Source organism: Accipiter gentilis, chromosome Z (assembly GCF_929443795.1).
Source record: "Accipiter gentilis chromosome Z, bAccGen1.1, whole genome shotgun sequence".
Classification (NCBI taxonomy): domain Eukaryota; kingdom Metazoa; phylum Chordata; class Aves; order Accipitriformes; family Accipitridae; genus Astur; species Astur gentilis.
Window position 1 is genome coordinate 79,970,639 of NC_064919.1, and position 13,247 is coordinate 79,983,885.

Here is a 13,247-nt window from a genome sequence, read left to right on the forward strand (position 1 = left end):
AAGGGAATGACTATTTTTGTCCTTCCTCCCACCCCGTAGCGGCGGGTGCGCTGGGAGTAGTAGTTCTCCCGTCGGATGCCTCGGCCAGCCTATGGCGGGCGGGAGGCGCGAGGCGGCCTGACGGGAGTGGTAGTTCCGCGGGAGCGCAGCCCCCTCGTCAGCCCGCGCTCCGAGGACTACGACTCCCAGCGTGCCCCTCTTCCTCCGCCCGCCGGCAGCGCCCCGCGGCCCCCGGCAGCGGCGAGGCGAAGCCGGCTCCGGCAGCCAATGGGCGGCGAGCGCTGGGGGGGCGGTGGGGGGCACTCTGGGAGTGGCGGTTGTTTCAAGATGGCGGAGGTGGCCGGCGGGCCGGGCGGAGGCGTTTACTGGAGTCGGGATAGTATCCTTCCGCGGAGCGCGGGTAGCTCCGGGGGGGGGGGGGCGCGGCGGGTCCTCCACCCCGGGGCCGTGCCGTGGCCGTGGGCGGGAAGGCTGTGAGCTGCGGAGGGGCGGGGGGGGGGGGGGGGAGGGGGAGGGGTAGGGGTAGGGGGAATGGCCTGTCAGGGCAGGCGACGGGGGCGTCTGCGTTGGGGTTTTGGTGTGGAGAAGGCTGGAGCCGATGCGGGTCTGTGGGGCGGGTGGGGTTTTGCGGCCGTGGCGCCGGAGGTCTGGGGGGCTCCGCTCGGGAGTGTGGGGGAGCTCGGGCTGGGGAGAGAGGTCGGGCGTGTGCCTGTGTGCAGGGAGTGGAGAGTTAGGTGGGATTTAAAAGCAAAGGTGGCCTCCGAGAGGAGGGGGGGGTTGGGCGTCCACTTTCTGTGTGACCTGGCTGGGAAGTCCTGGGGGAGATAAATCTGTAGGAAGTGGGGGGTCTGGGTTCATCTTATGGAAACCTGCCAGGGAATCAACAGAGAGAAACTGAGGCGAGAGGCTGAACAGGCAGCTAGAAAAAGATAAGTCTTTTGTGATTGGTGTCTAGGCTTGACTACAAGCATAACATTTAGGGTGAGCCTGTGGGTGACCTGGAGGCTGGAGGCCTCTGTCTGTGAGGGACAAGTGGGAGGCTGTGGTGGCTTCATCTGCAGAAGACATGCAGGCTCCCGTTGCGGGAGCTTACATGGGGCTGGACACATAGATGGAGGAGGTGGTGGTTGTGGTGTGGTTGTGGTTGGGGATTTAGCCTGTGAAAGCCTGGCTAGAGGGAGATGCGCTTGCGTGGTTCAGAGAACCAGAAGGAGTTGGCATTGATGTTTGGGCTCACGTGGCTGAGTTAGAGGCTTAGGTACTTGAAGACATTAGGGTGGAAAAGACAGTCTGGCCTGGCGGAAATCTAGGAGCTGACAATTTAGCTGTAGGTATGAGGGACTTGAGGCATTGCTGTTGCTCACACTGAGAGTGGTATTCCAGCATCAGCTAGAAGTGATTGGAAAGAAGAGTATGTTTATATGCTCTTGTATCTACATTTGATTGCACACAGACTGGAAAACAATGCACAAACGAAATGGGCCAACCATCCAGTGGTCTATTTACGGAGCATGTTGTTATCATTTCCCATTTGTGTAAAAGAAAAAAAAAAATTGCCTACAGCTTTCTCTGTGATGTGTTAGGGTGAAGGTTGGTAGTCACATATCAGATTTGTTGCTACACTTTCACTACTCTGTTCAGTTGTGGAAGTGTTGATGCAGTTACAATGACAGTGTATTTTTCTCAATTAACTACTGGGGTGACAAGTTGTTTCCCATTACTAAATATGTTTTCTTGAGACCAGCAGTGGCCTCATGCATTGTGGTATTCCAAGGAATGAGGCTCTTCCTGACAACTGTTTCCATTTGATGTGTTTTTGCAAGTAGGTAGTGTTGCCTCTGATCTTGGAAAAGTTTAAATACCCGGAAATGCATATGGTGTAAGAGTGAATAATGGTGGATGCTTTCAAAAAAGGCGGGTAGGGATGGAAAATTTGGGACATTTGGCAATGTTGGTTTAATAGCTTTGGAAAACTGAACTGCTCTCTGTAATTGCTGAATAGATACAGCATGGCAAGGCAGATGCACTGTTGCTTGCCATAGGGGAGCCATACAGCATCATAAGATTTTCAGCTTTGCTGAAGCCTGTGGTGGCTGTCTCTGGTGTTGCCTTGAACATTAGCTGTGGTGGTACAAGGTTTATAATGTGTATAGTCACCTTACTGGGAGTCTACAGAGGTGTGGCAGTGGATTAATGTTAAATGGTTGATGCTGGTACTGTCCCCAGTCTTTCACTCAAGACAAGGACGTTGGACCTGTTTATGAATCACCTCCTGAGTCACTGCAATTTTCAGTCCAGCTGATTAAGGTAACCTGATCTGGCTTTGGTTTATTCTAATACATTAGGCTGCAAACCTTCACCAGAGAGTGGTCCTGGTAGGTGGGGGTAGTAACAGCAACAGCTTTGACTAATTTTTTTCATCCTGCTGCTAGGTATCTATACACAACAGTGCCAGTACTGGATGCAAACTTCAAAACCGGAATGTCGTTTAGGCAAATCTGTTTTATTTCCTGTAGCCATGTGTTGACACACAGATTAACCGTATGTCAGCTGAGAAAGCAGTCACCTCTGCTGAAGTTTGTTGTTTCCTGTAGTAGTATGAGTTGAAGATACTCTTCTCAGTGTCCTGCTGATTGCTGTTGCAGTTGTGCTGACACAGCTGTTTGGGCTGGGCTCTGACCCAGACTTGGACTTTTGATCTACCTTGGTGCTTTTTAGAAAGAGGGGATGGAGTGCTTTACTTTCAGAGTTCATTCAGCTTCCTCACTTGGTTCATGGGAACACCCCACAATGTGTTGTGACAGCTAGAGATAGCAAGCTGCACCTTAGAGGTGAGAAGAAAAGTGCTTTCAGTGTAGAGAAAGATGGCTTTGACAGTAGTACTAAGTGAACATATTCTCCAGCGAGTGTCAGACTGATGAGTGATAATTGTTTACAAGTGATAAAGTGGATCAACAAGATTGCAGGTGAGCCTGTGATCAAGCCCTTCCAGTGTGCCAAGTACCAGTTGTGTGATGGATAGCGGGTATTGATTGCATTTGAAGTTGCTGTCTTCAGGGCAAGGCTTCTAGGCTGTTGCTAATTTTCTCCACTGTGTGGTAATTCATTAAATTAAGTTTTTGAGATGTTACTATCAAAATCAAATTTTAGTTAAGGCGAGAGTTTGTATAGGTTAATTGAAATATTTTCACAATTTGACTTTATTGTATGAAGACAGCTGCAAAACCTTAAATGCATTTATCTGTAAACTGTACAGAAATTAGGTAATTGAGTTAATTGACCAACCGTAGAAGGCTGAGGAAAGTAAAGAGGTACAAATAACAGACAGTGGAGCAGAATTTTGTGCCCTGTGTTTTTGTTTTTCACTTTAGTATAAGAATAGTTACTTGTGTGGGAGTAAAAATATTTACATTCAGCTAAATGAAACTGTTGCTTTAAGGAAGACACTATAGTTTACACCCTTCCCTGAATTGTGTTGAGTCCTATTTTTAGTGATTTCTAGGAGGCGAGGATTCAAGTTCAGCGACTGCTAACATAGCACAAATAATATGATGCCCAGTCCTTTGTGATACTTAAGTTTTTTCTGCAGTCAAGTAATTTAATAATTAAAGCTCTGTATTATTTGAAAGTTCTTGAAACTTCTTAAAGAAAATCAGTCCTCAGGCTTTCCTCTGTTACTCATCATGTGATGATCAGATGAGAATGACCAACTTCCTTTGAAACCTTTTGCATTTATCCTTATTTATTTTTCTTAGAATATATTGTACAAAATGTATTTCATTGCAGTATGAGTACGAATATACACTATTTTGGGATTTGTCTTCCCTACATATCAAGAGGTTCCTTATATAATGATAACCTGCTCTAATTTAAATAAATATTATTACTTCATTATCTTAGTAATTGCACTTGTAACTGGGGCTGGTCCCTGGGATCTTTTGTGAGGGTGACCTCTAAGATAATCTTTCCAGGCTGAAAGTTAATGCACAGTGAAGAAGTAGTAATGCTTTTTGTTTTAGCAATCTGTGTGTTGTTTGTTTTTTTTTCTAGTCAAGTTTTACTTGCTTTTGATGCTCCCAGATTGTTGCCACTTTTGTTGTGTTTTTGGAGTGTTGTTTTCTTATCCACAGTCTTTCAAAATTAAGAGCCGAAATACTTATTTTTATAGTTTTGTTTAAAGGACCAAGCTTGCTTTCTTCCTATTTATGTCCTTTAACAAAGCCACATGCAGTTTCTGATGGAGAACAGCCAATGGTATCTGTTTCAGGTATGACCTTCTAATAGCTGTAAACAAAGGTTTTTCCTGTGAATGCTAAACTGTGCAATGTCTTTTCAGGTACGTGGTTTGTGTACTTGAATGTGTAAGGTACAGAGTCATCACAGGTTGTAATGGGACATACAGGATTATAGCAGAGGATTTATGCTCTGCTGCTTAGATAAGCATGCGGTATAAGATGAACAGTTTCAGGGGAGTTGTTTCTATTGCAGGTACAGCATAGTTTTATCCAATCTATAAGGTAAGCTGAATTTTAATGTGGTCTCCGAAGAACGTTGAAGCTTTAGAGATGTTCAGGTCTTCTGTAAATTTTGAAGAGAATAATTAAAATGAAGATTCATTGTGTAAAGAAAAATCAAATTATTTTTTTTTTTTAGTTCTCTTGACCTTGACTTACTGAGTGCATGCTTGGGTACATCCTTGGGGAAAAGATGGGTGTTCTTAGTCCCCCTTCAGAATTTTCTAATTCTTTTCAAATACAGCTTTTACAGTGACACCAGGTCCTGAAGACACATCTGGGGATGATTAACTCTAGTAAAATTTTGTGTATGGCCAAGTATGTCCAGCAGTTATAAATTTTGAGGAATCCTACTCTCTACATTTGGAGTAGCTTGGTTACCCTTCAAAACTACTGGCCAAACACCTCTATTAAAAATCTCTGTATGTGTTTTCTAGCTAGTGTAGTTCAAGCCACGTGATATCAGGTTGTTATACTCTGTGCCCTGGAAAGAAAGCAGTGGTCCTAAATGGTGGAAATGGATTCACTCTGAGAAATATTCTTCCACTTCCGTGGAAGAGAATTTTGGAAACATTGTTTTCCCTTGTGTATGAGTGTCCTGGTTTTGGCTGGGATAGAGTTAATTTTCTTTCTAGTAGCTGGTGTAGTGTTACGTCTTGGATTCAGTATGATAAGAATGTTGATAACACTGGTGTTTTCAGTTGTTGCTAAGTAGTGTTTCTACTAAGTCAAGGATTTTTCAGCTTCTCATGCCCAGCCAGCAAGAAGGCTGGAGGGGCACAAGGAGTTGGGAGGGGACACAGCCAGGGCAGCTGGCTCAAACTGGCCAGAGGAATATTCCATACCATATGGTGTCATGCCCAGTGTATAAACTGGGGGCAGTTGGTCGGGGGGGGGGGGGCGGGAATACGCTGCTCGGGAACTAACTGGGCATCAGTCAGTGAGTGGTGAGCAATTGCATTGTGCGTCATTTGTTTTGTATATTCCAATCCTTTTATTAGTATTGTCATTTTATTATCATCATTATTAGTTTCTTCCTTTTTGTTCTGTTAAACTGTTCTTATCTCAACATATGAGTTTTACCTTTTTCCTTCTGATTCTCTTCCCCATTCCCCTGGGTGGGGGGGGGAATGAGTGAGCAGCTGTGTGGTGCTTAGCTGCTGGCTGGGGTTAAACTACAACAATGAGCATGGAGATGTTAAAGCTTATAATTTAGTTCTTTCACTTGAACTGCTGGTACACTTCTGAAATTCATTACCTAAATAAATGTAGTCTATCTGCTAGTATAAAATCAATATTTTTTGTTCAAAACCTTTTGCACATCTGAACAATCAAAACTCAAACCTTGAGGCAGTACCAAGAAATTATTGGCTTTCCTCTGGCCCTGGGAGGTGTTAGTGTCAGTGCTGGCACTTTATAATTGCAGTATCAGGATTTTCAGTGCTTTCATGTTGTTACTGTTGGTAGTGGTGAGCTAATTCTAATTATGGCAGGAAGCTTTTTACAGCTGTGGAGCATGCACTGCAGTGTTACCTTACTTGCTTGCGTGGTCCTGAAAGGAGCAACAAATAGCTTGAACAATCAGTGGGTTGGCTGTATAATAGAGAAAAGTTGTATTTTATCTTATGAGTGGTACTTTTAACAGCATTGCTGCTGATTGGTTCCTCTTTGTGAGTGTCAAAGCAGAAGCTCAATTTTATGCTTTTGCATCTTAAACACAGGTTTTTGCATCAGTCAGAAAACAACATGTGCGTTTCAGAATTTACTTTGATGTTCATTGTGACTGGGTGTACTTCAGTGCTGTGCACCTCTTTTTCTGCTGGTTCATCTTAATAAAACTTTGTATGGTGTAAAAGGCTGGGGGGATCTGCAAACATATACCTGAAATGCTCATTCTTTTCAAAAAGAGCTGCTAAGGCAAGGATGCCTTTGTGGAATCCCTTTTGACTTTATAACCTGTGTGTTCTGATTGTCTTTAATCTACAGGAATGTCTACAAAAGGAAATTTAAGAACAAGGTATTTGCCAAAATATCAAAAAAGTAAAACTGAGCTAAAGGTGCCTGTAGCTATTGCTTCTGTTTCCATGGATCCTGTTAGAAGCACAGAAGATCTGACAGGGCAGCAGGTCAGTAAAGGCAAATTTTTCTTGCTTTTAAAGAGTGCATATAGTAGAAAAATGTCAGAAAATCTTTAGATTGAAAATTTGAAACATTTTTAGAGTACTGTTATTTTTTCAATCTCTTACATTTTTTGCCCACTTACGTGGTGGCTTGCTGGCAAAAATTACTTCTCCACTGAGATTGCTTGCCCACCTAAAGAGAACAAAGGCTCAATGTGCTAATTTATGTCAGTGGTGTGTAACTGAGGCTATGTAAAACAGATTGTATATGTTTCTGTGTGTATATGTGTACAGAGAGAGAGTGTATCTTTGAGTAGCCCCTAATCTATATGTTACTAGCCAAACATGCAAGAAATTGTGTTTCAGTCAATTCAGCTTCATTGCTCAAGTCATATCACTTAGAAACAAGACATGTAAAATTCTCTTTAGGGACCTTTTTGCTGTGGCTGCTCACATTAGTAGAATAAAATCACGTTCTGTTTTTGATAGTAAAAGTTAAAAATGCATCTGAGTAGTAGGAGTAGCTTTGTCAGTTAACATTATCTTTGGCTCTGCTTTGAGTTGTCTGGTCTACTCGTGTAATGATAGGTGACACGTTTCCTACAGTTTATTGCAGTAGAAATTTCAAAGCAGTGGGGTTCCTTTGGAAAGTTATTCTGAATTGTGATAGGTATTGTGATATTCAGAAGTCTGTTGAGAGATGCCATTTTTCTAACACAATTTGTATAGTAAGGTGCCTATGCAAGTCGTTTGAGTACTGTTAAGTCTTTTGCCTAATAGTCATCTTGGGCAAGTCTGTAAGTCACTAGGGTTTGGTATCCTCCTGCTTACAGGCATTATCTAAAACTTTTGACTGCTTCTGAATCACTGTTGTATTATCATGCAGTTAAATCTTGTTCTTCTTCTGGGCTAAGATGTCCTTCTCTGTGTCTTCTGTGTGCTGAGTAAATGCTGTGTGCCTCGCATGTACATTCAAAACTCTGATGTGAAGACAGATCACTCAATTCTCATTGCTTTGACAGTGTCACTGCCCTTCGAATCTTTCAGCATGACACTCTAATAACTAGTATTCATTTTTAGGCCACTCCTGGACTTGTCCCTTTCCATTTCTTTGTTTATCAGTACTTGGTTTTAGGAGGCTGGTATGTACCTCCACTTTGCAAATTATGCTGTTAAGTGACGTGCAGAGAAATTTCAGGAATAGCCCTCATTATGCAGAATCTTTTTGTAGAAGCATCTCTTTGTAAGTATCGCCAAGTCTGCAGCCTCATAGATGCATTCATATGTCACATTAAAATCTGTTTTGTTGTATGGTGTCTTTTTAGCATTACTTGTTTAGAGAAATTTTACTCAGTTTCCCTGTGAGAGCTGTTGGCGTAGAAACAGTCTTTGTTTTTTTTATATAATGCCTAATACGTGAAATCTTGATTGGATACTCAGATGTGCTTTTCTAATATTGACAATAAAATGTGTCCAAAGCTTTTTCTCTTTTCTGTCTTTTTTAACCTCCTGTTTATCTCTTACCTTGCCAAATCCTCATGGAAAGTTTGTACTCTTAACTTTGAATATAGGTTCTGAATTACTTGAAACAAACAGAACAAGTACATTTTACTTGTTGTGGAAGAAGGTATGGTCACAGAGGTTTTTTGCAAGGAATTTTCATCACCAACACAACTAATTTTCTTCAAAGTGTTGTGTGTGTGTGTCTAGGGAGAGCTAATTGCTTTGCGTTAATATACTTGTATTGGGATTGCGTGGCAAGGTTTTGGTGGCAGGGGAGCTACAGGGGTGGCTTCTGTAAGAAGCTGCTGGGAGCTTCCCGTGTCCAATAGAGCCAGTGCCAGCCAGCTCCAAGATGGACATGCTGCTGGCCAAGGCTGTGCTCACCAGCAACGATGGTAGCAGCTCTGTGATAACATATTTAAGAAGGGGAAAAAAGTTGCTGTGGAACAGAAACTGCAGCTGGAGAGAGGAGTGAGAACATGTGAGAGAAACAACTTTGCAGACACCAAGGTCAGTGAAGAAGGAGGGGGAGGAGGTGCTCCAGCCCGTGGGGGAAGACCATGTTGAGGCAGGCTGTCCCCCTGCAGCCCATAGAGGTCCACGGTGGAGCAGATATCCACCTGCAGCCCAGGAAGGACCCAACACCAGAACAGGGGGATGCCTGAAGGAGGCCGTGACCCTGTGGGAAGCCCACGCTGGAGCAGGCTCCTGGCAGGACCCGTGGCCCCATGGAGAGAGGAGCCCACGCTGGAGCAGGTTTTCTGGCAGGACTTGTGACCCTGTGGGGGACCCATGGTGGAGCCGTGTGCCTGAAGGACTGCAGCCTGTGGAAGGGACCCACGCTGGAGCAGTTTGTGAAGAACAGCAGCCTGTGGGAAGGACCCATGTTGGAGCATTTCACGGAGGACTGTCTCCCGTGAGAGGGACCCCACGCTGGAGCAGGGGAAGAGCGAGGAGTCCTGCCCCTGAGGAGGAAAGAGCAGCAGAGAAAACATGTGATAAACTGACTGCAACTGCCACTCCCTGTCTCTCTGCACTGCTGGAGGGGAGGACAGAAATGGGACAGTAGAGAAAATTGGGAGTAAAGTTGAGCCTGGGAAGAAGGGAGGAGTGGGGAGAAGGTTTTTTAAAATTTGGCTTTATTTCTCATTACCCTACTCTGGTTGATTGGTAATAAGTTAGTTTTCCCCAAGTTGAGTCTGTTTTGCCTGTGATGGTAATTAGTGAGTGATCTCTTCCTGTCCTTACTTATCTCAACTCATGAGTCTTTCATTATATTTTCTCTCCCCTGTCCAGCTGAGGGGGGAGAGTGATAGAATGGCTTTGGTGGGCACCTGGCATCCAGCCAGGGTCAACCCACCACAATATTTTACACTATTGTCCTGGGGGAAGGTTGCTCACCTTTATGATTTACTAGAGTCCTCTTTTGAAGAGAATGGATTGAGTTTTGCTCTAGTGTGAATCTTGGTGGGACTCATTGACGTTTTCTTCGTTCACATAGACTTGAGTATCACAAAGGAGGATGAGAGTTTTGGAGAAGACTTCAAAAAGACCTTGTTAGTATGGAGCTTTTCTGGTATTTTTAATAAATCTGTGGTTTGCTATACTGGTCTTGACCAAAATTTCTCATCTTCCTACTTTCTGTTTGACAGAAGTTGTCTGCTTCTTTCATGCAAATTGTCATCTTCCGTGGTGTGGTTTATAAAGTGAGAAAGCATTCCATTTATGTAGTACATTTCATCCAGAAAATACTGAGTTACAAAACTGTTTTCTACCCTGAGCTGTGTAGAAGGGACAGAAGTCTGGAAAAAGGAGACAATACAGTCTTGGCCTCTGTCTCATTTGTCATCTTGTTTTGATGGTGGAGCTGTTGCTGTGCAGAATTCCACAGCTTCATTTTGACATGTGTTATGGTACAAGCCTGCCTTTCAGAATTTTTTGTGTGCCATCTATCCATAGCTGTGGGTGATAAAAAAAAGTGCAGACTAACTTTTCTGATTTTCCTCTTCATCCCACAAGTGTTTGTCTGAAAGTACGTACATGGGTTTGGGTAATAGCTTGAGGTACCTTCTGTTAAAATCTCATTCACTAATGCGATCAAGCTTCTGCCTCTTTTTTTAAGTGAAAAATGTCCTGTAACTTTTTATTTTTCTTAAAGAAGTTCCATCATCTAGCTGCTAAAAAAAAAAAAACATTTTCAGATGGTTTTAGCAAGGGAAATGGAAATCCTTCAACCATATGTTTAGTTGAAGGTAAATTAAGTTAAAGACATTCTCTCTTAATTTGTATGACTATAAATAGCATATGTTTGGGAAGGAAACTGTGAAATCAAATGTCCCCTTGAAAAGCCATGAAGTCTAATTTGCCTTGTGAAACTCCATTTATATTTTTTTTCTGAGGAAAACACATTGAAGCTAAAGTAAAAGTGTACTGAAGGGTCAGGTGGGTATAACATGAGTTTGTATAAAATCATCACCTCTTTCAAAAGCGACATAGTGCTTTAATTGTTTCAAATCACTGTTCAAGAAGCAATTAGCTAAGAATGGAAGGGGGCACTTCCTCTCTGATGTGTGTAGATCCGCTGCTGTTATTGCTAATGAGGGGAGAGAAGCCCAGTATTTGCTTTATATGTGCAGAGGTTGTTCTGTGCTGTATTGTGTTAATTTGGCCAAACTGCAAGGCACTTGCAGCATTCTTGTATTTCATGTTAAGCACTGTATGCGCTCTGGGAGGTTTGTAATATTTGTAGGTTTTTAAAAGTCTAAACTGAAAATAAGTAAGTCAAATTAAGTGGAAATATTTAGGCTTGCCAAATCTTGGACAGAGTAGCATAGCTTTTATTGTTGCTTTTATCTTGGGATTTTTATTTTGTGCTTAGCGCAACCACTGGAGAACTGAGTCACTGATGACAGGAATTTTTAATAAATAAAACCAATTTAGAACTTAGAGCTGTTTCATGCTTGGAAACACCCAAAATAGGTAATGCCAGTAACCTCAGTAATACAAAGGACTGTTGCAAACCCGAACAGCAATATGCCCTCTGGTGGACTTTTATATTGCAGTTCGCTCAGTGTGATAAAGGAATGCATTAAAGGAACTGAAGTAGTGGAGTATGTTAAAGGTCTGTTTTGAGAAGGAGTAGTAAGTATGAAGGTAGCAAATAACAGATTAAAACCAAACGATAGTGGTGTGTGCAAGGGTGTGTACTTTTCCATGTATTAAAAAATCCTTTGAAAGAAGTATTTACCACCTACTAACAATATATTGCATAACTTTTTTGCTGGTTTTTTATGGTTTGGTCATAAACGCAAAGGCGGAGTGTTTTTTTTCTTATTCTTTGTTTTAGGATCCTAATATAATAAAGCTTGTACTTGGATTTGGATATTGCTGCACTAGATTTCTAGGTCATGAGAACCTACTGCCCTTTATCTAGTATGAATCAATGAATAGTGTATGTCTTAAAACTTTACCCGACATGTTTAGTATTGAAGCTACCAGCTTGCATTTGAATTACAAGTCTCTTTTAAAAGTTCTCCACAATTTGGTAATTTGTTTTACTGAACTATATTTACATTGTAAAAAACACAAATTTTTTTCCCCCATTTTCCAGTTAGAATTTGCCTACTTTCAACTTCTAATTATTAGGTCTTGAAATGCTTTTAATATCTTATGAAATATTTGTTCTCCTTTAAAGACTACTTTCTAAAATGTTACTTTAAATTTTCAGGTCACTAATGAAGGAGGAATGAAGAGTGCTTCTTTAAAGGATTTGTGTCCTGAGGACAAGAGACGCATTGCAAACTTAATTAAAGAACTTGCCAGGTAAGAATAAGCATCACCTGAAAATACATTATGTTTAAGGAAAGTCATTCCTCTAATTAGCATCAAGCGATGTAGAACTGCATTATGGACCTGAACATTTGCATAAGGTAATTTTTCTTACTGGAAGAAGTATGAACATTGAAGCAGCCTGATTGGTTTTTCTTTGCTTCCTGACCCCAAATCCCCTAAACATATTGAAAACAAATGCCAAAGTTTTGTGACCTGCAGTAGTTCATCCTTATAAACCTAGTCACAGGGCTATGGTTTTGTTTGCTGCTTGTATCATGTGCTTTAAATAAACACATGTTGGCTTTTGGAAATTACAAACTTTGTTGATATGAACCTTTGTTAGGGGTTAGCTTTTATACGGAATGCTGCCTTAAAGGTGGATTGGTGATCTTGTGGCTGAAACGTTAATCAGTATTTGCCTGTTTTTGCAAATGTAGAGCAATAAAGAGTCCAGTGTAATTTTAACTTATCTAGCCAAATCTCTTGCTTTGATTAATTTCTTCAAGTTCTCCCTATTATTTGAAAGGAGAGGCAGAAATAGTGCAAGTTTCTTGGCTTTAGCAAAAAGTTTTTTCTGTTTCATTCCAATGCTACCTGCATTGATAAAGGATGTGAAAAATAGATTGAATTTGAGTAAGGAGATTTTTCTCCCCTCTCTGTGTCCCTAACACTTCAGAATCTCTGGAAATCTGCTTTTTACATAGTGGCTGTAAAATTGAGAAGTTTTGGCAGGCTTTCGCACAGCATCAGAGGGGAAGGTCTTGTGAGATGCTTTTGGGTCCTTTGGGCTAAAAGTTAGTGTCCATACTAAGAATTTGTAAAGGCAAAGTTTTTCTAGAACAACATGCAGGTTCTCAGGTATTAATGAAATTATTTTTGCTGTAGATTTCATGTCTGTGCAATAATTGGCAAGCATTACTGTCCTTTTTATATACAAAATTTGGGCAGAGAAATTAAGTTACTTGCTCAAGGTCATGCAATATCTCTGGTGCAGCTAGGAATATTTTCTCTCTGATTATCCTCAGCCAGTGGACCATTTTGCCTGCTAGTAATTTTGTACTAATATAGGATTTCTTGCTATACGGTATTTTAGTAATTTCTGAAGTTCTTCATGCTTGCAACTCTATTTTATCCTACCTCATGTGTTAGAAAATGTCTAGTTAAGGCTGTCATAAAGACTAGATTGCTGGGAAGCCTGGTTACAAATTGTCAGATGTTGGAGCTATTCGGACACTGTTGCCACTGTTGATATATAGAGGTATATTCTAATATTAAAAAA

At 41.7% G+C, this 13,247-nt stretch overlaps 1 protein-coding gene across 6 annotated transcripts in view; it reads left to right on the forward strand.

The window, feature by feature from the left end:
- Positions 1-267: 267 nt before the first annotated feature.
- KIAA1328 (KIAA1328 ortholog) overlaps positions 268-13,247 on the forward strand; it is a 187,463-nt gene continuing 174,483 nt past the window's right edge. The window contains exons 1-4 of one of the 6 annotated variants that reach the window (XM_049795405.1): positions 268-379; positions 4,232-4,267; positions 6,501-6,640; positions 11,865-11,959. In XM_049795405.1, the coding sequence (XP_049651362.1) occupies positions 268-379; positions 4,232-4,267; positions 6,501-6,640; positions 11,865-11,959 (383 nt within the window). Of the gene's footprint in view, positions 401-811; positions 2,308-4,231; positions 4,268-5,670; positions 6,337-6,500; positions 6,641-11,864; positions 11,960-13,247 lie in introns of those variants that run through there. The other 5 variants (XM_049795407.1, XM_049795408.1, XM_049795409.1 and 2 more) reach the window with 5 other exon arrangements.